Source organism: Pelmatolapia mariae, linkage group LG17 (assembly GCF_036321145.2).
Source record: "Pelmatolapia mariae isolate MD_Pm_ZW linkage group LG17, Pm_UMD_F_2, whole genome shotgun sequence".
Lineage (NCBI taxonomy): Eukaryota > Metazoa > Chordata > Actinopteri > Cichliformes > Cichlidae > Pelmatolapia > Pelmatolapia mariae.
The window spans coordinates 14,751,021-14,774,089 of NC_086242.1; the positions used below are offsets into that span (position 1 = coordinate 14,751,021).

At 42.7% G+C, this 23,069-nt stretch overlaps 1 protein-coding gene across 2 annotated transcripts; it reads right to left on the minus strand.

Annotated features, from left to right (window-relative positions):
• Positions 1-645: 645 nt before the first annotated feature.
• golgb1 (golgin B1) lies at positions 646-22,433 on the minus strand. Of its 2 annotated transcripts, none has more exons than XM_063460556.1 (20): positions 21,170-22,433; positions 18,531-18,609; positions 18,214-18,405; positions 18,012-18,125; positions 17,649-17,813; positions 17,442-17,564; positions 16,856-16,969; positions 15,940-16,633; positions 15,784-15,860; positions 13,646-13,703; positions 7,314-12,324; positions 6,821-7,232; positions 6,509-6,742; positions 5,594-6,427; positions 5,287-5,480; positions 4,776-4,935; positions 3,512-3,612; positions 3,347-3,418; positions 2,685-2,775; positions 646-2,569 (listed from the first exon to the last, which is right to left on the minus strand). In XM_063460556.1, exons 2-20 carry the CDS (start codon positions 18,597-18,599, stop codon positions 2,432-2,434), a joined length of 8,853 nt encoding a protein of 2,950 aa, XP_063316626.1. In that variant the 5' UTR covers positions 18,600-18,609; positions 21,170-22,433; the 3' UTR covers positions 646-2,431. The 2 variants fall into 2 exon arrangements, with proteins under 2 accessions (XP_063316626.1, XP_063316625.1); XM_063460555.1 differs by having other exon boundaries at positions 17,649-17,816.
• Between the last annotated feature and the right edge of the window lie 636 nt (positions 22,434-23,069).

Below are 23,069 nucleotides of genomic sequence, written 5' to 3' on the forward strand. Positions count from 1 at the left end.
AATGTTTTGTTACATCATTTAATTTCTTACTTCTATGGCTCATTTTTCCATTTAGATTGGTCATTTTTACACATATATATTCACCTTACAATTCAAGTTGAATAAAACATTTATTTAAAGCTCCAATATTCAGATGTCTGAAAATGTCCAAAAAAAGAAGCACTGTGAAATATTGGGTCTTTATTCTGTTAGATCCACAAAAGCATCTGTAGACCTACAAGAGAAGCAGAAATTACTTAAAATTACTGATTAAATAAACTATGTGCATCATTTCTACGTACCAGAAACAGGTTAGTGTTTATTTTGTCTTTTAGTCCCTGATGTATTACAAGAAAAAAAAATGCTAGAGGCAAAAAACTTCCACCCAGACCTCACTTACATTTAAAAATATCTTTATTAAAAGCTGTGATTGTTGTGTCAGCAGTAACAGTGAGTGTATACAGATCCTCCTCCCATAAAGAAAAGCAGTTTTAGTGTTTTATAGATTATGTGGGCATTTCAAAAAAGTTACAGTGTGCCACCGTTTCTCTCAGCTGGCCTGGACCTGAGCTTCATTTGATCTCTCAGAAGAAGAAGAAGAAGAAGAAGATGAGGATAATGGTCGGGTAAACAGGCTTTCCAATATAATAACCAAATTATTTAGAATCATTTTATGAATGTAAAAGTAAAGAAAGTGATTTAAAACTAACAAAGCCCAAATAAAGGGTAAACCAGGGTAAATTAAAAACCGCCCACTGTCTAACAGGAAAATGGATCCATTCTTGAAGAGACCTGATTCTAAACCACCAACTTTAATGACACTTTATTATCCTACACAGCCCTTTCAACAGTTATTTACAAATACAGGTGTGTGTTTAAGGTGTGAAGCAGTGTAAAGAGTTTCACCAACACAATGATTAAACAGAGGGTGAGTAGGGTGAGGGTTCTGATATAAGTTATGCTACATCCGGGTAAGTCCATAATATAATGGGACGGATATCATTAGAAATCACAGCAGTCTTCCTCACTGTGGTAACATTACACCTGAAGGCAACTTCATCTTCTTCTGCCATCAAAAGTACAGAGCAAACTGTGAACAATCTAAATCTGCAGCAGAAGCATGGAGTGGGAATCATACTGGACATGAAAGAGGAAAACCCCACACAACGCATGTTCATATGTACAAATATTAATATAATGTCCCATTTAGGAAAAAAAAGGAAAGAAAGGACAGCATAATACAGGAATGTGTAAGTAACTCAAATTGCACTGCGCTCCATTTTTGTGCATGAAACGAGCAGATAAGGAAGAGACTGGACTAGAAGAGCACGCCCTGAACCTCAAGCCATTGTAAAAGAAGAGCCGGATTTTGGAGAAAGAGGCTTAACGCTTTCTGGTGGAGTTAGCTCCACAAAATCCCTGCGTTTACGTTGCAGGCAGTTAGCAATTAACAGGTTACATGTGGTTCATCTGATCTATAAAAACATCTGGTTCTTGGTCCCAGCTTTCTTTCTCTCTGGTTGGCTATTAACAGCTCAGAGCTTACAAAACAGAGAGCTGTCATTACACTGTGGGGTTTTTACTACTAACATACAGAGATTTAGATATATATGAGGGTTTTTAATCAGGTGATAGGAAAATTCCACAACCATTTCACTTCTTTCTATAAGTTAGCCTTATTTTAGACTGCATACAGATGCTATAAATGATGAGACAGACATGCCTCTCAAAGCAGCCTAAAGGTGCAACTTCCTGGGGGAATAAAATCTCTTTAAAAAAACTTTTTGGGGGGCAAAGTCAGTAAACTTTATAAGCCTTTTTAAAATAATCAGACCGGTTGGTTTTAAGCATTCAGTGCCTCCTGAAATTACAGTTAATTTCGATGATGCTCAGATAAGTGCCCAGATGTGTTTCAAGATAGCTTGCGTCTAGAAGGACTTTGCATCAGTCACTAACTCTGGGATTAGATTTGAGTCATTTCAGAGCCTCTGGACTCTTCCAGAAAGCTAAAAAGCACACTTTCCAAAATGTTTAACTTAAAGTGACCCTTTCAGGTTATACTCACAAACTGCATCTGTTTTACACACAGCTTATCCACATGTAAAGGCACAAGACGAGCACGGTCTCCTAAAACAACTCTGGATCTACTCTTCCCCTAAAACTCTTTATGTGCTGTGGTCCCTTTATTTCTCCTCTGCTTCGGTGCTAAAAAGACACCATTCACACTCAATGTACTAGGACCAAATGGTTAAAATCAAAGGTATCCGCTCCCTTTATGAATCTAAATGCTTTGGCTAAAAGGTAAACTTCTGTAAAGTGCAACGTTTGTTTGTTTGTACCCTTCTTTAATTCATTAATTCATGTAACAATATAAATCATAGCGATGGCTCGGGTCACATTACAGTTTCTCCCCACGTCTTATCTGTCAGGTTTATTATAAAGGGAGCTGGTTTCAGAGGTATCCACCCAGACACAGCAGCAGCAGGACGTGCACAGTGAGCAGGTAGAGGCTGAGCAGCAGAGGCATGCGCTGACGGGAGCAGAAGGCCACTCGGAGCATCCGCATCAAACCGGGACCGCCTCTCCGGGTCTGCGAAAGGAGAGGAGAGAGACAAGGTGAAGGGAAACATTGAGCTCGTAAGTCTTTATTATTACGGTTATTAGGGTGACAGATGAGGTGCGGGAGAACATTAGCGGCGCCTTACTCGAGTGACAGCTCCTTCCGGCGGCTCGATAAAAACAGCAGTCTCCGAGGAATCCCCGTCCAGTGCAGAGTGCCATTTAGCCTGGTCGTGACTAATAACAATAAAAACAGATGTTAGCTGTCATCGCTGTTGCTGGAGCAAATTTATCGCAGCTAAAAAAGGAGAGATTCACATGCAAATGTCCCTTGTTTGCTGATTGCTTGCTGATTCTTAATAATGGTGTCACACAATTAAAAACATGTAACTGAGGCAACATGGAGCATAACCACCTGGACTGACCTAAGCGAATAAGTAAGACTCTTCTGATCCTTCCCTTGATATCAACACTGGGTGACTCCAAAATTAAATCACTTCATCCCTGATAATGACCTCGACCAGTTAACCTTCTTCTTCTTCTAACAAGCCTATTTACACACCCTCTTTAGCATCTATGTGCCCCCACATATTTACAAGCTGGCTGGTAAGTTTACCTGTCCTTGCCTGCGATTACACCAAACCAAAACAGGAAACTTAAAAACAAGAGTTGCTAAGAGACACCAGTAAGCACCGCAGAGCTGCAGGGAACTGGACCATCCTCATATCATCTAGTATAAATATAAAATAATGTTCTTATAGCACCTTCAACTTCCCAGTATGAGATTATCTCCTACTGAAGTTCATACCGTTTGAGTCGGTCTTGCGTGGCCATCAGCTGTTCCTCGACAGCCATCCTCTGCTGCGTCTCTTCATCCAGTCTGATATAAAAAAAATCAGAAATTAAAAATCAGTATTCATGCTTCCCAGCCTGCCATATTCACATGTTTTTAAAGGTTTGGATCTCACAGTACCTCCGCTGTAGCTCTTTGACCTCAGCCATGTAGGTGTGGCTCTCGATTAGGCTGCTGCGCTCCTGAGGGGCGCCGGGAGCGCTAGAGAGTACCTCTGCGCCCTGCAGAAGACAACGAATCTGCATTTATTCCCCTTGGCATTTGGCTCCAGTGTGACATCCTGATAGATGACTGCATTTTATTGTCAGTTTCTATTTAATTTGTTGTTTCTTTTTTCCTTTTGGTGCTTCCCCTAAAACACCAAAACTTCCCGTAAAACTCCTTTTGGCACACTTTTAATGTACAGCACTTTGGTCAGCTCTGTTGTTTTAAATGTGTTATACAAATAGACCTGACCTTGACTTTTACATGAAGTCTAACATCTCTATCGTGTGGTTTGGTGTTTCCACAGTTTATATTCATGATGTCACATATTTGTCTGACATGTAGATCTTTGGTCCAACTTGTTTTATCCTCCTTTCTGACTTTAATGAGGACCATAATTTACAGAATAAGCGCACTGTTGTCTTAAAATTTGATACTGGGGCCATAAACCTGTCAGCAAGAGGTAACACAAACAAACAAAACAAAAAAACCAACAAACAAAAAAAAACAAAAAACAGGAAGATAATTAAGTGGGCAATAACGTGATTTTCTCACATGCCCGATTTAGACTTCTACGGGAAGTCTTTGCAGAGGTGACAGTGTTACCTTTGTAAGTGGCTGATGTTGTTGCCGTCACATGTTTTTGCATTTCGTGTTAATTCCTTTGCAGTCGTGTTTTTTATATGCTTATTTGTTTTATATTTGTAGTGGTCAGTTTTTTACAAATCCAAACATATATTTGCCTTTTATATTATTATTATTAAAAATATTTTATATCTACACAAGCTGACTTTCCGTAACCTGTGGAGTCGCCTCCCGCTGATCATTAGAAAGAAAGCAGGTAATTTGACACTGGCTTCACTTTTCAGACAGAGAAATTACAGCCAGCTTTTACGTACAGTCTGTGTTTATAGTAAAGAAGCACGGAGGGAAAGTAATTTATAAATCATTTTTTTAAATAACTAAAGTGCCACACGAATGATTCAAGAAGACAACTTCTGGGAATTTGTGACAAAGATAAAACAGCCTGAGCTGAAACACTAATAACAAGGCCTCATGAGCAGATTTGGGTGTAAATTTAAAAGGCAACAAGTTAAACACTTTATATTTTAACCATCCCACTGTCAAGAGAATCTATAGCTTTCCCTTTTGAGTCAAAAGCAAATGTCTAGGTGCTTACCGCTCTCTGATAGTGCTCCTGCTGGAGTTTGGGTTTATGCACCCGGGCCTCTTCCAGCATGGCGGTGAGCTGCTTCAGTTGTTGGTCCCTCTCTGACAGCGTGGTGAGAGTCTGCTGCTTCAGCTGCTCCGCTTGAGCCATCAAATCAGTGCGTTCAAGCCTGAAAAAGAACAACACAGAAAAAAAAAAAAAAATCAGTTGGTGCCTTTCTGGGGAGCACTTTATAATAACCATTGTTAATAAATGGGAAACTGGCAGCTAATTCAACTTTAGTTTGAACTTTAAACAGTGAAATGATAGCAGTGGTTACTGATTGGTTAATAATTGGTTTATAAACCATTAATGAGCATTAACTGGATTATTGTAAAGCTACAACTGATGTTTACAAAGCCTGCTTTAAAGAGCATATAATCACAGAGGCATAAACTATATACTACAGTTGAATTAAGTCTCCTTTTCTTTAAAATCAACAAAAATCTGAATAAATGCTATTCCTGCTTTGTCGTGTCACCTGAGTGTTTCTATTTCCTGCTTGCCCATTTCCACCACATTCTCCAGCTGCGTTATGACACCCAGCATGTCTTCGCTCTTCTGCTTCTCCTCAAGCAGCTCCTGGCTGACTTTAATCAGCTCTCCTGCTCCCAGCCGAGCCAGCTCTGACTTCTGCTTCTTCAGCTCAGACTCCTGGGCTTTAAGCTGCTCCAGCTGCACATAAAGAAAAAAAAATCAATGAAAAATATGTTGAAATTCTGTAAATGTCACCAGAATATAAACTCAAGCATGCCCTGTTAATATCTGTCATACTTGGGGTTACTCACCAGCCTCTCCCTGTCATTCTGCAGGGCCTGTAGTGCGTTCTTCAGTCCCCAAACTTCTCCACTGGAGCCTGCAGGGCTGCTGTGTGCTGTGTGGCCCCCTGCCTTGCTCATCTCCTCCAGTTTGTGGCTCAGTTCTTGGACCTTGTTCACTGCCTCGTCCCTGCTGTCCTGGAGGGAGGCCATGGCTTTAGAGAATGACTGATTCTCCTGTCTCAGCTTCTCTGTCACCTCTTTCTCCTCCAGCAGCTTCTGTTCAACAGCCAGCAGGTCTCGGGCCAGCTCCGCCACCCTCTCCTGAGCGCTCTCTGACTCTGTCCGCATCACCCCTCCCTCCCATCGCAGCTCTGCTAGCTCTTTGCTCTTGCTCTCATGCTCTTTCCTCTCTCTATGTAAAGTCTCTTCCAAAGCTGCCACTTGCTCTCTTGCTGCCTGCAGCTGCTCCCTAAGCTTCTCAACTTCTGCACCAGGTGCATCCATTACCTGTGATGCAGGCCTCCTCTCAGCTGCCTGACTAAGAGTCTCGCTCTCCACCTTGTGCACCACTTCGGTCTCTTTGACTGTGCTCAGGCTCTTTAACTGACTTTTCAACTCCTCATGTTCCTTTTCTAAAGACACAATACGCTGCCTCTGGGCTGCCAAAAGCTGTTTGTGTTGGGAGTCCTTCATGCTTAAAACCTGTTTAAGTTCATCTCGATATCCATAAAGCTGAGCAGACAGCTGGGCCCTTTCAGCATACAAGTCGTCTCTCTGGACCAGCAGAGAGCGCAGCTCTTCCTTAAGGCTGTTATTCTCTCCTGCTGCCTCTTGGATTAAACCATCCTTCTCCATCATCACCTGGAACAAAATAAAAATATTATAAGGCATGCTAAAACAAGCTCTGTACACCTTTCAGTCTGTACTGTTTTTACACATTACCTGCAAGTGTTTCTCTTCCAGCTGCTTGTACATGTTGAGGACTCTGTCTCTGTCGTCCTGCAGGGAGCCCATGGCCTTTGTGAAAGAGTCCAGCCTGGCTTTTCTGTTGTTGCTCTCTTCCTCAGCTTTTCGCAGCTTTTCCTCCAGATCACGCACTTCTCCTCTTCTCTGCGCGAGCTCCTCCTCGGCTTCTCGTGCCCTGCTGTCGGCCTCTTTTCTTGCCTCGTCTGCAGCCTTAGAAATAGATGACACACTTTAGGAATCTCTAACATTTCTCTTGGAATTTTTCAGTAAATTAAAGTCCATTCATACCTGAGCGACAGCCTGCTCCTGCTCCCCGAGCATTTCCACTTCTCTCCTTTCCTTCTCATTTAACTCAGCCTGTAAGGTCTCTGTCAGCGCTTTGGAGGATCGCAGGTCCGTCTCCAGCTGCTCCACGTTCAGACAAAGTCGTCTCTCCTCTGCTTCCCTCTCCTGTAGCTCCAACCTGGCCTGTTCGACATCGCCCTGCAGCCTACCCACGGCCTCCTCCAGAGCCTGAAGTCTCTGATGAAGACTCTCTATTTCATTTTTCAAGGTGTGAGCTTCACTTTGTGCAGACTCCAATTCAGCTGCGGTTTGCTGAAGCTTCTTCTTCTCCTCCTCCAGAGCAGCTTGGGTCTCTGTGATTTTCTTCCCCTTTTCTTCCAATCTTAGCTGCCAATCCTTGTCTGCTTTCTCTAACCTGAAAGGACCAACAAACTGGATTATAGGCTAAAATGTAAAAACTCAGTAAAACAGACAAATTCAAAGGGAACATTCTTACCTTTCAACTGTGACTTGCAGTTCCTCTTTCAGTGCCGTTTCTTTCTGAAGCTGTTCCGCGAGGCCTTTGGCACGTGTTTCAGCCTCTCGAACTTCAGCCTCCTTAGCCTGCAGGGCACCGTTAAAGCGACTCTCCCACTGCCGGGCCTCGTCAACAACTCGGTCCCGGTCATCTTGCAGGGAGGACATGCAGCGTGAGAAGGCAGCTAACCTGGCCAGAGACTCATCCAGACGAGCCTGCGTCTCCTGGGCTCTTCTCTCAGCGTCTTCTGCTATCTCTCTGGCCTCCAGAGTAGCTTCCTCCTCCTTCTCCCTTTCTCTATAAGTCTCCTCCAGTCTCAGCTCCATCTCCTTCAGCTCAGCTCCCAGCCTGAATCTCACAGAGTCCAGGGTTTCCTCTGCCTCAGCTTTTAGAGCAGCCTCTCTCTGCTGGATGCTCTGTTCGATGGTCTTTTTGGCAGCTAATGCCTCGCTCGCCTGTTTCTGGGCCTCATCTAGTTGGGATTTATAACTAGCAACCTCTGCTTCAGTTCTTTTCAGGTCCTCTAGAGTTTTGGAGGCCTCCAGCTGGGACTTTTCCAGTTTGTTGCAGAGCTCATCGTGACCTATCTGCAGCGCCTTCGCTTCTCTTCCCAATTCGCTGATCCTCTCCTGGTACTGGATGCAGTCTTTCTGCAGTTGACGGACTTCCAGCTGTTTCTCCCTCAGCAGTTCTTCCAGCTGTCGAGCTCTGCTCTGGCTGCCTTCTTTGACCCTCTGAGCAGACCTCAGCTGTTGCTCCAGCTCCCTCTGCTTACCAGACTCTGCTTCGGCCTCAGCTCTTTCCCGCTGGGCCTGCCTCATGTCCTCTTCCAGCCTGGCAGCTCGGTCTTTCTCACTCTGAGCCTCGGCTTCGAGTTCGGCTTTTTCCCTCTCTAACCTTTCGAGCTCCCGCTGCAGCTCGGTGAGGTGCTCCCGGTTCTCAGCTGCCTCCTGCTGGTAGCCAGCGATGCTTCCATTGAGCTGAGCCAGCTGGTTCATCAGACGCTCCTCCAGATTATCTTTTTCAGCTTCAAGACTTCTGAGGAGTTCTTTGAACTGGGTTTCCCTCTTTGAAGCCTCTTCAATCAGGCTCCTTTCTCTTTCTTTGCTCTCTTCAAGGCACTTCTCTAAAGAGACTGAGAGGCTCTCCTTCTCCTTACTCTCCTGGAGATGTCGCTCGAGAGAGGCCAGTTCAGCTTTGAGCTCAGCTTCTCGCTCCTGCCACTGTTCCCTCTCAGTGGTGAAAGCAGCCTTGACCTCCCTCATTTTATTTTCCAGTAGCATCTGAGCTTTTTCACTCATTTCTGCTTTGTCTTTTTCTTCGGCAGGTTGCGAATGGGTTTCTTTTGCAGTTGCTGCCACTATTTGGTCATCTTGAATCTCTTCTGGCATTACTGGTTTTTCTTTGTCCTTATTCTGAATCTCAGCAGGCTCTGTTGTCATCGTACTTGCATCTGATTTCTGGGCAGTGACAACCTCTTCTACATGATCATTTTCCTTTTCTCTCATTTGGGCAAGTTCTTCCCTCAGACCTTCAATCTGCTGCCCTAAAGAGTCTCTTTCTGCCACTGTAGCATGTAGCTCAGCTTTCAAAGCTCTCAGCTCCTCTTGAAGCTGCTCAAGTTCATCCCCAGGAGCTTTGTCTTCTTGTTTTATTGACGGCTTTTCTTGGATCTCTCGGAGCCTCTCGTTCTCTTCCTCCAACTCTAAAATTTTCTGCTGCTTTGTTTTGGCAAACTTTCTCATTTTATCCTTTACTGCACTGACCTCCTTCTGCGCTTCCTCCGCTTGTCTTTCAGCTTCCTGCCTTGCCGTCTCATGAGTCCTGACTTTTGCCGCCAGCTCCTGTCTCTCCTGCCTCGCAGCTTCCAGGACTCGTCTCACTCTCTCCGCCTCATCGCTCACATTTTCATAAGATTTGAGAAGTGTCTCGTACTCATCCTTCATGGTTTGAACCTTTTCCTCCCATTCTCTGCATGTTCTGGCTGCTTCTTCTTTTGCCAGCTCCACTTCTCTCTTGCAGGCATCTTTCTCATTGAGTACACCTTCCATTGCCAGCTTGAGGCTCTCGCACGAGGATCCTAAACTTTGGTTCTCCAATAATGTCCGGTCAACCTCTTCAATCAGTCGAACTCTTTCAGCTCTCAGCTTCTCCAGCTCATCTTCAGCAGATTCAATTTTCTGCTGTAGCTCAGCTATAACCTTGTCGCTCGAAGCAAGCTGCTCCTTCTGGGTTTTGTTCTCTTTAAGAGCGTCTTTGCGAGAGATCAGAGCAGCCTGAAGCTTTCGTTGAAGCTGCTGGATCTTCTCCTCACTGTCTTTGTCCTCTTCTTGCTTCAGTGGAACCTCAACCTCTAACTTGTGTGACTTTTCCTTTTCGGCCTTCAGCTCATCCTGTAATGAAGCTATCAGCTGATCCTTCTGGGCCACTGTGTCTTGCATAGAATTTATAAGTGTGTTCTGCTCACTCAGCTGCTGACTTAGCTCCATTATCTCGAAATTCTTGTTGTCGAGAAACTGCTTGAAGCTGTCGACTTCATCCTGAAGAGCTGCGACTGAAGACGAGGACTCTGCGGCTGCTGCTTTGGCTGCAGCGTCCATTTCTGCTTTTAGGGCTTCAGCGTGAGACTCGGCTTGGCGATACTTCTCTCTGAGGTCATCAACTTCTGCAGAAAGTGCATCAATCTGCCTTTCCTTTTCTTTGAGTGCTTGCAGCTCTTTGCCCACTTCCAATAACTCAGTCTCCTTCTGCGACAGGCTGGCCTGGGTTTCCCGCAGCTGCCTCTCGAGTTCCTCACCTGCTGTCCGTAGAGTCTGGATCTCCTCTCTGAGAGTTTTCAGAGAATCCTCCATTTGTTCAGAGAGGACCTCAGACGTAGGCTGACATGGATCGCTGGACTGCGGTTGTGATGAATCAGTCTCAGGTGAAGCAAAATCAACCCAGTCCTCCTGGACCCAATCATTTCCTGAAGGCTTTTCCATGTTTTCCACCCTGTGTTTTGGCTCTTGAGGAGTTGGATCTTCTCTTTCAGCGCTCACCTTTTCTTCTAGTTCTCTCAGTTTAGTGAGAAGAACTTCCTGTTCACTGCTCTGGACCTCAAAACGCTCCATAAGGCCACTGTATTCCTCTTTCTGCTGCTTGAGCTGTTCGCGATGGTGCCGGTCTTTTTCCTTTGCCTTACGGATAGTTTCTTTGCGAGACTCTTGCACCTCTTGAAGCTTCTTCTGCAGCGTTTCACACTCTGCTTCGAGATATGTCACCTGAGATTGTAATGCGTTTGTTTCAGGAGAAATCTCAGCTTCTTCACTTAGCTTTCTATTCAGAGCCAGAGTCTCAGCGAGAACTTGGTCCTGCTTTGTTATTTTTTGCTCAAGACTCTCAACTGCCTCCTCTTTGTATCTTAAAGCTTGCTCGAGCTCCACAAGTTTTACCTCCATCTCCTCAATCTTGTGTCCTTCTGACTTTTCAGGAATTTCTCCCGTTGCCGCCTCATCCCTCTCACTCCATTTCTTCGCTTCTGCCTCAAAGTCAGCAACCTTCTTCATGAGATCTTTTCTCTGCACAAGTGCTGCCTGCAGCTTCTTCTTTGTGTTTGTCAGCTGCTTTTCCATGACTTCTTTCTCCTGCCGTAAGCAAGCAACTTCATCGTCTACAAGGACAGGTGAGTCTTCAGTGGTCTCTTGCTGTTTCTCCTCTTTAACCTTCTGAAGTTCTTCCATCTTCTCCTTCAGTTTGTTCATCTCGCTGTCAATCTGGAACTTCTCTTCTTCTGCTTGAAGGAGTCTAGCAGACATGCTGTCATTGAGCTCCAGCATCTCCTGCTCTTTCTGATTGAGACGAAGCTGTAGCTCGCTAATCTCAGAGTCCTTCTTTGACAAAGACTCAGTATTGAGATCTGATGTCTGGGAGTATTCCAACATGCTGCTTTCCATGTCTTGAAGCCTCCTCTCCAGCTCAGAGGCGAGGAGTTCTCTTTCCTCTAGCTGAGTGCTGAGCATCCTAACCTGACCCTCCTGCTCAGAGAGAGCATGTTGGGCCGTTTCCAGAGCTGTCTGCAAAGCCTGAAGTCGGTCGTCCTTGGTTTTATTCTCACTGTTTAAAATGTCTATCTGTTCTTCAAGAAGCTGAAATTCAACGCTCTGCTTCTTCGCTACAGAGCTGCTTTCCTGGGAATGTTTATTTAGCTCCTCTCTGGCTGAACTGAGCTCCTCTGCTAAACTCGCAGCCTTGGACTCAGCCACTTCTTTAGCAGCACTTAGGGATTCTGTTTCCTCTTCCAGACTCTTTATTTTCTCCTGTGACTCTGCAGCTGTCTCTCTGAGCCTCTGCAGCTCAGCCAGAAGTTCACTGTACCTCTTTTGGAGCTCCTCAGCTAAGGCCTGAGCGAAGACCTGGCCGGAGTGAACATTGGCTTCATGGGACGAGGAGGAAGAACTCTGCTGACTTACATGAACCTGAACTGTCTCTCTGATGACGACAGACGAGGACTCGACTTGAACTGTGGTGGTTTCTTGCTCCATGCCTGTCGCCACCCACGACTGACCAAAGTCCTGGACGATGGAGGGCCATTCTTGACCTCCATCTTGATTCACAGCTTCCAGGAGTGTCCAGCTGCTGTGAGCCACCTCTGAATCACTACTGGCGACCATTTCATCCGATGAGGTGCCTTTGGATTCCTCTGGGGAATCTGACTGGTTTCCTATTAGCTCTGGACTGCTCTGATTCTCAGCAGAAATGGAGAGAACAGAGGTGTCCTCAGCAACTAAAGTGCTCTCTTCTTCTTGGGTGTCTGCCATGAAGTCAGAAAGGGCTGCAGAGCTATCGAGGGGAGCCGTAACAGCATCCTCAACCTGATCTGGGGTCTGATCACAGTTTTCATTTGGTGAAAGCTCACTTAAGCTTCGCTTATTAGCAAGTATGAGGGATTCTTGCAAAACAACCAGCTCGTTGTCTTTTTCCAGCAGCTGCTGTTCCAGGGCCAGTATGTGTGCTGTGAAATAAAATTAAATAGGAAACGAATGATAAGAATGATCTAAAATAAGCAGTACCAAATCAAAAACAAATGCAAGTGCAGTCTAAAAACAAACACAAATAGAGGGTGTGTGCTGCTGCAATACAATATTGTTCAAAGTTCACACAGATAATTTGGCATTGAGAAAATGAATATATAATGTGACAAATAAAGCCAAAGAAAATGTTTATGATCTTAGATTGTCTGGTCCAGGAGTGTGAAACATACAGTTGGTGGCAAAGGAACAGAAAGTTCACTGGATGTCTGTGCAAAGTGTTTAACTTACAGAAAAGGAGGGCACGTTTTCCACTTTGTATTGCAAGTTGTTAAAAATGGATCGAGTTCTGAGAACGGTTGTCAGGAATTTTAAATTTAGTTAAACCCGACGTCTGAATTATTGTCGGTTTTACAGCTTCCTTATTGCTCTATCACACCAAAGTAGGGTGGACAAGCAGAAGATCAGCACTGACGCCTTTCTTTAATTTACAACAGCAGGTTTTATTTGTCACAATGGCAGACTGAATGTGAAAAACACATACTGCTAAAATTATAAACACTTACCAAATATGAGTAAATTAAAATAAAATACTTTAATAAAATTTTTCTTGTGAACTTTTCAAAGACTGTTAACTATCGGTTTTGTAATGTGAATATTAAGAATTTTACAATGCACTTCTTTACATTTAAAGAAAAGCAGGTGGTTTATGTTCAGCCTTCCTGAGATCAAAATGTGTTGGATGTCACCGTGGTTGAAGAAAAACTGTACGTATATAACCAGCATACAAAAATAAATAATAATAATGATAAAAATAATTTGTGCCTAAAAGCAATGAGTATACTGAATAATAAAATGCTGTGATGTATTTCTATAGTTGTACTGTAGTTTTATAGATGTATATTTATGAATGTGGGATGATATTTTTATTATTAATTTATTTATTCTATTTGGAAGTGGGACTCTTGCAGTGAAACATGACTTACAGATTAAAAGTAGAGACACCTTCACTCTAAAGAAAATCCACTCTGATTTCACCTTCATTATATTTTTTTAATAAATTAGGAAAAATTAATTTAGTCAAATAATTTTAAAAGCTACAGAATTCAACCTTATTTAATGGTTTAAATTAGGACCTGAATTTCATTCCCATTTCTAAATGGGCTGCCCTCATAAAGACAAACAAATATGGAAGCCTTCTGTTAATCTCTGGAATCTCAAAGAAATATTTTATACAGATTTTAACTTCCTGTTCGATTCTGTCTCCAAATAATGAGTGCATTTATTTTAGGAATCATACCGTACCTTTTTCAGCTTCAGATGAATCCTGTGTTGGTTCAGCCGCTTCTTGTCTCTCCGACATCTAAAAGAACAACAAAAAAAAAGCGACAAGCTCAAAGACATCCTGCAAACTACAACGGTGCAAAAAAGTACTTCAACAAAGAAACCATTTCACATTACACAAAAGGCAGAAAGCTAGTGGATAAGGATTTTGACATTCACCCTGTCCACAGGTAAATGTCATTTTCGGTGTTTACACTACTCTCACCAGTGTTGTGATTTTAAACTAAGTTTGAGAGGATGCAGGAGGAGACTTCTTGTTGTGCTTTGAACTTGATGATCATATGTTTTTTTAATCTTTTCAAAATAAAAGTGAAAACAAAGCTAAAACCATTTAACAATATAACTTAATAGAAATCAGAGCAATAAAGCTGATAAAGCATATAAAGCATACAAAGCATTAAAATATTAGTAAAAACGGATACAGAAACCCTCCAAGGCTGCTCTTCTAGTTTAAATCTCTATCAGCAGCAGGCTGTATGTCGGTCGGGTCAGTCAGTCTGACCATCAGATCAGCCCAGGAGGGATTAGACGATATTCCTAACACTGACATGAAGTATTGTCTGTCTGCTGTCCTGTCTGAGTCTGACAGAGATCACCTGTCCAGACTGAAGCTGTGACCTGGACTGGGAGTAGCCGATAAAACCAGTTTGACCGTCCTGATCTCAAAACAAAGGATGACTTTGTTGACAGATGGCAAAACGTACAAATGACACGTCTACATCTGCAGAAGTACTTGTACTTAGCTACCAGTCTCACACTTTTTCTAATAATAAACACAGAGATGCCATAAAAGAACCTCAGGACAAAGACACTAAGAAACTCAGGCTGAAGCTCCGTAGAGATGATAAAGCTTTCATGTCATCACAGAGCTTATTTGGGACTGCTTTGTGATGTGTATCTCTAGTGAAATAGGCTGCTTATATCCTGTGTTAAACAAACAGGTAAGTGCAAAATGTAAGCCCTCTATTTTAGGACACCATTTACACCACCCAGTCTTTCTGAGTAGTAGCTGCAAGTTTTGCCCTTTGAAAATGAAAAACACCTGGCCCTTGTGTCCCTCCCTCCTGGGTGTGCGCCATTTTGTGGGCTGTGAGGCACAACCAATTTATTTGCATATTGAGATCAGTTCGCAATGCATTCAGAAAGGACACGACGAGCACTGTAACATCTCTGGAGTAACAGGTAACTGCAATTGCTTAAGGTGTGATGTATATAAACATCTAATTAACTAGTCACCCACATTGCCAACAGCCTGTCCAAAAGTTTTTTTAGTTTTTATAAATTAGTTACTTGGCACTAATTAGCCTGTACCTACATGTGTGCAGTCCACCCATACAGCCTTACCAAGCTAGCTAGCATTAGCTGGTAGTTTAGCACTCCACTATTATGGTCACTTCTAGCTCCAAAAAAACTCCCAACTTGGGAAAGGACAAAATACTAACCAAGTCCACGCACAGATGAGTGACACTGTGACTACATCGTTCTTTTAAATACAGTCTATAGCTATTACTACTACTGAGTTCCATTTTCAGTTAAGCACCACTTCGCAAAAACACTCATCTAAATGATATTTATGCTGTCAGGCAGGTGCAGGTGGGCAATTAATTTTCCCTCATGAAAAACTGGGACTGGTGTGGAGGGCCTCAAGATAATAAAGATAAAATTAATACTGAGAAGTATTGTTGAGTTCACCTTACTGGTGTAAGATAAGATTAGATAAGATAAGACAACTCTTTATTGTCATTGCACAGTCATACCTAGTACAATAGTACAACAAAATTGGTAACTGTCCCACATCGGCACTACGCACAACTAAACACAACACAACACAGTAACTTAAACTTTCATTAAGTGCAAGAAAGGTATGAGCAAAGGAATGACTTAATAAATAAAGTAAGTGTAGCGGTCAACCCCCTGCAATATTATAGAGAATCCCAATGATCAATTATGATGCCATATGAACAAGAACTAGGCAACAGTGGGAATAACAAACTCTTGTTTTAACAGGAAACAAAGGTTTAAGTTAGCCAGGGTCAAGCAGGGCCACAACTGTCAGACTTTAGCAGGTTTAAAAGTTGCTTCTGTACTTTTGTACTTACCGTTACAATTTGCTGCTCCAGCTGCTGTATCTTAGTGTTGGTCTCCTCCTGTTCTGTAGTTTTTCTTTCAAGTTGTTCTGAAAATAAGATGTTTGTATTAGTAAAAAGATGAATTCACAGAATCCCACAAACAGACGTCAAGATAAACACTCATACCCTGCAGAGTTTCCATGCTGTGAGTGAACTGGGCACATTGTTCCTCACTTGCACTGCATTTGTCTTTCAGTCTTGTCATTTGTGCTTCGATGGAGTGCACGGTGCCCAGAAGATGAGACGGGTCAACAGGGACAGGGATCTCCTCAGGCACATTTTCTTCAGCCAGAGAATGTAGAAGCTTCCAGATTTCAGTGAAGAGCTCGCCCTTCTTCTGCATATCTTCCTGCTCTTCCCTGAGGGAAGCAAGTTCTTTCTCCAATTTTTCCACTTCAGATTTCTCCCTCTCCGAGGCGTCCTGCCTGGCGTGGACAGCTGCAGACTCTGCCTCTCTCACTGACGAGAGCTCGCCTTCAAGCCGAGCGATTTCCACCCTGTCTCTCTCACTTGCTTGTGCGGCTACAAGCTCAGCTTCTTTCATCACAGTTAGCTCTGCCTGTAATCTGGCGACTTCCATCTTCTCCTTCTCCAGCGCCTCCTGACTCGCACCCTCTGCTTCTCTCAGGGAGGCCAGCTCGCTCTCCTGCTTCACCACCTCCATTCTCTCTCTTTCCAGGGCCTCCAGGCTGGCTTGGAGGCCCGCGAGTTCTGCATCAGCCCTGCTCGCCTGTTCAGCCCACTGCTGCTTCTCCTCCTCCCTCAGCTTGGCGGCCTCCGCCAGCTCCTGCTCCATCTGCCGGAACTGACCAGTCAGGATCTGAGGAGAACAAAAAAGACTGAATGAGTGGGTGTTTTTTATCTAGCTCAGAGAAACAACGTATAATAATAACAACTTGTCATCTAAATGTAGGGCGTGTCTTTGTTTGATCATCTTTTTATCACGAGCAAATAGCTGCTATAATATAGAACAGCGTCAAAACCAACAAGCTTTAAGCAGGCAAACAATCATATCAGCTATCTAGTCAAACAGCATCTGTACCTGTTTCTGCTGATCAGCACTGCTCACTTCCTGCTGCAGCATTTCCAGCTCTCCTGCACGAGACTTCAGGGCCTCTTCTAGCTCCTCACAGCGCTGCTGAGCTGCATGCAGGGCCTGAGGAAAACACCATAAAAACAGGCAGTGTAATGCACCGTCAATGTATATGTGAAGGGTGGAAACTATGGTGCACTTTCACTGCTTCACAAACTGAAACTGTTTGTGTGTGTTTATGACCCCAGGGTTGATTATAGTTCATTGACACTTTTAGGAGCATAGGTCCCCCCCTTTTTCCCTGATAAACCATTTGATGATACATCACTCTTATGCCACATGGGTGATTTTGGGCTACAAAAATTAAATTAGGCCTCAGAAACAGTAGCAGCTATGTTAGATTTCACATAAGCCACCATTTGTATTGCAAACTGTATGCAACAAATAGAATATTTCAGCGTTTCTGTACCATTTTAAACACTTAATACGAAGTTCAGCAACAGTACAGACTCAGGTGGAATCAGTCAGCTAGTAATGAAGAAACCACAGCCTAATTTGTTACTTATGCCAGAGAAATAAATGGACAGTCTTTTACCTTCTGAAGCTCGCCCTCATCCTGAGACTGCACTGTTGCCTTCAGCAGCTCCTCTTCATGTTTCTGAATCTGTTCCTGGAAACGCACGTCCTTCTCACAGACCACCGCCTGCAGTTTCTGCAGCTGAAAGTAAAAACAAAGGAACTCATTCAGAGATAGCACTAGTATTAATTTTAAAGGTCTACACCCACAGATATTCTGCATCACCTGTTCAGCATGGGCAGCCTCCTTCTCTTGTAGTAGCTGCTCAGAGGCCAGAAGTCTCTCTTCAAGCTCCCGGCTCCTGGCTTCCTCCTCGCTCAGCTTCTTCTTCAGCTCCTGGAGCTCCTCTTCAACTGCAGCGCCAGCTCCAGTGAAAGAGCTGTCTGGACTCTGCTGCAGACAGAACAGATGCTCAAGTCAGATCAAATCAAAGGACATGAGATTTACTGCTGGTGTGTGGTTAGCCAGCTGCGTATCCTTGTCTACACAAATAACAAATCAATTAATGTCCTCTTTTTTGCCAAGTGCATTAGACCCAAAAGTGTTAGCCGTGTTCTCCTCACAACTTTTAACCGCACTAAAACTCACTGTTGTGCCTTCTTGTCCTTTTAGCTCAGTTATCTGTTTTGTGAGCGACGCCATCTTGGCTTTGGCCTGCAGCTTGAGTTTGGTGAAACGGGCCTCAGCTTCTTCTCTCTCGTTCTGTAATGTGAAGCAAAATAACACTCAAAATATCACAGTCAAAAGTATGAAGAAACCCACAAGCACAAACACACAGAGGTTTACGTACCTTAAGCTGAGCATCTTTGTTGGTCAGCTCAGTGTCCTTTTGGAAGAGCTGGGTATCTTTGTCTCGGATGAGCTCCTTCAGCTGGACCACCAGTTGTTCCAGGTGGGCCAGCCTCTCCATGGTCTCCTCAGGTACCTCTGACCCCATTGGAGCCTGACCCTCATCAGAAGGGAGTTGAGGCACTAGCGTGCCCTGTAAAAGGAGTAATTAAAGCTCTGATTCTTCAACATAAGGTTTAGACCTTTAAATACCAGGGACACTGCTGGCTCAAAATCTCTTCATTATTGGCTGTTAAAATTTATCTGATGCTCTCTCACCTGCTGTTCTCCATCTTGGCCCTCCTCTCCAGAGAGCTCCTGGAGGACTGTGGCCAGACGGCTTAACATAAAGATGGCACTGTGAAAGTAAAAAAAAAAAAAGAAAGAAAAAGAAAACGGGGGGGAATCATGGGTTTCAGTCTAGATGAACCTCTAATGCATAATTTATGTCCCGTACTGATATGTGACAAATTTTATATGCAGTAGATATAAAAGTGTACACACCCCTGTCAAAATGCCAGGTTTTTATGATGTTAAAAATATGACACTACCATAAATAATAATAAAACAAATTGAAATGTAGAATAAACTGGTTGCATACCTGTGCACACCCTTACACTAATATTTTGTTGAAGCATTCAGTCTTCTTTTGTCCACACTTCCCTTCAATTTAAGAGCCTGTTTAACCCCAACCCCAAAACTCCAAAAGGTACACTTGGTGCAAAACCAACACTTTGTATCACCAACAGAATGTCATACCCATGGTGAAGTATGGTGGAGGAAGTATCATACTCTGGGTTGCTTTTCTGCAGCTGGAACTGGGGCTTTAGTCAGTGTGGAGGGAATTATGAACAGTTCAAAATACCAGTCACTTTGCCCTAAAACCTTCAGGTGTCTGCTAGAAATCTGAAGATAAAAGAGGAATTTCAACTTTCAACACAACCATGGAGACAATCATACAGCCATGTCAACTAAAGAATGAGCTCATCACAAGAAAATAGAAGTTTTCAAATGGTCCAGCTAGATCCCAGACCTAAATCCAAAGGAAAATCTGTAGGGTGACCTCAAGAGGGCTGTCCACAAGAGATGCCCTCGCAATCTGACACCTTTGGAGCGCTTTTGTAAAGAAGAGTGAGGAAGGATGCGCACATGCTTTGAACCAAAACATGTTTCAACAAAGAATGAGTTTAAAGGTGTGCACACTTATACAACCAGCTTACTGTACTTTTAATTTTTTTAATATATATATTTTTGCTATAACAGATTTGTTTGTTTTTCATTTGAATTGTACAGCTGATCACATTAAAAGTTGGAAAGATAACTTTCCTGTAAAATTGATGTGTCCCCTCAAATGTGGTGGAAATTATAACACATTCTGTGAAGGCATGAATACAAACATATTGATTTTGCTTTGTGTGCACAGGCAGGCAGTGGAAAGAGGCGTGTTTGAGAGTAAAGGTCAAAACTTGGAGGCAGTAGGTTACGAATTATCCCGTCACACAAAGGCACTGCTGTCATTAACTGTATAAAATGTTCTGAGGTTTGACTGAGAGTTCTTGAGCCAAAACGAGCAGGAAATTTTAAAAATATTGAGATGAGATGAGATGGACTTTATTAGTCCCAGAGAAGGAAAATTCACATTGTTGCAGAAGCAAAGTAGACAAATGTATTTAATCATCTGCAACTCTGACAGCTGGCCAAATGTCTTTCTTAAGCTTTACAAAAGCAATTAAAGTGCCACTAACTGCAAACAGGTTGTTTTGTCAGATTTATCAAACTTTTTCAAAGATGTATGCCAAGAAACAAACAAACAAAAACAGCCAAAAATCTCTTCAGTTTTTAGCTTAGCTTAACACCACTTAGTATCATAGAGATACTTGCAAAACGGGTAACTTTTTTTTATATATAGCCCCTACACAAATCTTGTTGTCTACAGCCTATTTACCAATATAAGCAAACATATTAGATACAACAAATCAAAGTGTATGCTTTCATTACAATATGGTGGTGTCCTAGTGTTTTTATATGCCGTGCCAGTCAGTAATTTGTTTTGTTTTTTTAGAAGCAAAATGCTGGGAGTTTTCAAGTTTTTCCCACTTGGCTTTGTAGATCCCCTCACGCCCATTCCGATAGTTTTAGCAATTTCCCTCCAGGAAGTTGCTGAGATTTGTCAGTCGTTATCTTTATACTATTATCTCAAATATTATTCCTTATATAGAGGCGATGTTTGTTATTCTCCCACTGCGGAAATGCTTAGGAATAATTGACGGTACTGAACAGACCAATCACAGCAGATGCGGGCTGGGACGACGGGTCGTGTAGTTTTAGTTCAAGGGAGGTGTGCGCTGTATAAGTTGGTCTGCCCCCGCCATTGAGGTCCAAAGAAGAAAAACAAGAACTAGGTTACGTCGTCGTTTAGGTCGTTGGATTTCACAGAAGTTTGCGGTTGCGACATATTTTCTGTGTATATTTCCCCCCGAAGCATAAATTCCCACTAAGTTCTCCGAGCTGGAGCGGACAGAGCCGAATCTCTCCGAACCTACTGGACGCTCCACTGCGGCTGCGTCACTCTTTTTGAGAACAGCAAAGATTATAAGCTAGCTAACGCGAAAATGGACGGGAACACTTTCCGAGTGGCTGGATGCTGATGTTTTCAGAAACCAGCAAATACATCTGAAGATGAGGAGACGGCGCCGTGAACAGGATGCTCTGTGAAAACATCCGTTTATTGTGGCCGTAGTTTCCACGACACAGTAACAAGTTAGCTGGAGCTACTCGGCTAGCTGACGCTGATAACAGGTAAATAAGGACAGCGTCTTTTAAAGCGGCTTCGCAGAGTTTTTCTCCTCTGTGCATGACAGCTCTGTTATGTAGCCCAGTCAGGGGTGGGTTTTTAAAAGAAAACACTTTTGACTCACCTGTACGAGTGCTTTCCAGGTAAATGTGTCTGGTTTTTATTTGATATAATTCCTCGGATGGATTTCAGAGCAGAGCCACATCACCAAACATTCCCGGAAACAAAACTTCCTCTGCTCTGATTGGACGAGCGGGAGCTACGTGTGTAAGGGACTGTATGCAAATTTACAAGCGCCTACTGCTCGTCGGGGAGTATCTACATAAACATATAGACTAAGAAAACGAAGACTGGTATAAAAAAAATCATATCTGTTTGTAGAGCAATACAGAGCAAATTATAATAATGGTAAGGCATGATCAAAGAGTCCACCTGCTTATCAACCATTGCAAGCAGTTGGGGAGGAGCCTTCTGCTGCTGGCACACTACACCACAGTGTTTGTGGCATTTGCTGGACGCTCAGTGCAGTGGATGGTGGATGCAGTGAAGTGGACAAGCCTGTTTGCACACTACACGGTGGCAGTTTTTGACTCCATCTACAGACACTTGCACTGGAAGAAGAGGAAAAGCATCCATGGTGTGGCCAGAGAGATCTGCCCGGACTCTGATGTGCCGCCACAGTGATTTTATTCGTCTGTTATAACTGTGTCCAACCATGTTACATGGGCAGTAGACCTAGAGAGGACACTGTAAATGAATATGAAGCTGAACAAAAAGTGAAGATAATGCCTTACTGAAGCTTTTTACCTTTTTAAGCTTTTAAAATGTAGTTTATTTTGTAACATACGTCTGTTGATGTATGTGTGGATAAATATCCATGTTTCGGAGAAGCTCTTCCAAACTATTGGAAGCTGAATATCCAGGCCAGTCATCCGTTATACCTTCTGTCACAGGGTAATGAAAGCTAATGCAAATCTGCAGGAAGAACACTTTTTTTTTTTGTTTAACCTTTCTTGTAATGATGCTTTAAAATGATCCCCAAATGAATTTTAGTATATACAGTATATACATATATATAATTTTTTTTATTTAAAAGAAGTTTAAACACTAACATTTAGAGTATATATCTGTTATGTCTTTTTATGACATTTACAAGAATATGCTGTTAAAATGCACTCATAGCTGCAGAACACAACACATGTATGCTTTTGAGTTCGACTGCAAAATCATTGTAACAAAGCACTGATGTTTAATTTCATATGAAAGCACTTAGACACGAATGTCATTTTATTTTCTGTGTTTTGATATAATAATACACTAACTTTAACTGTAATGCCTTGTTGGCATTAATCTGTGGTATCCAAATAAACTTCTCTAATGAGATCATTTGTAGTAACCCTATAATTCTGGTTCATTTTTTAAAAATCCACAGAAAAGCTAATGCTGTTGAAGCTTTTTTTTCTTGATTAAAAATGGCTTAAAGGATAAACAGAGTATTTATAACCTGCAATATATAAGGATATTCGTTTCACAAGATAATTATTAAACAGCATGCCAAACAGGGTCTCTTAAAGAAACCTTTTCTTCTAACTTACTTTGGCCTTTTTATTGATGAAACGAGTAGCTACATATTACATACATACTTACATATTATCTAACAAAAAAACCCCTAAGTTGAAATGCAGAAACGGTGCGTGAAAAAGTGAGTACACCCCCGCTTTAGCAGCAGTAACATGAAGTAATCATCTTCTGTGTAACTTTATCAGTCTCACACATCGTTGTGGAAGAATATTTTTTTCACTCTTCTTCGCAGTGTTGCGTCAGTTCTTCGAGGTTTGCAAGCATTCGTTTCTGCACAGGCATTTCAGTCAGGGTGGGGTCTGGACTTTGAATAGGTCAGTGAAACACCTTGGTTCTTTTCTTTTTGTTGTAGATTTGCTTAGGATCTTGTAGCATGACTTGTTTTGCCCAAACCTTAGCTGTCAGACAGATAGCTTCAGATCTAACTCTAGAACACTTTAGTA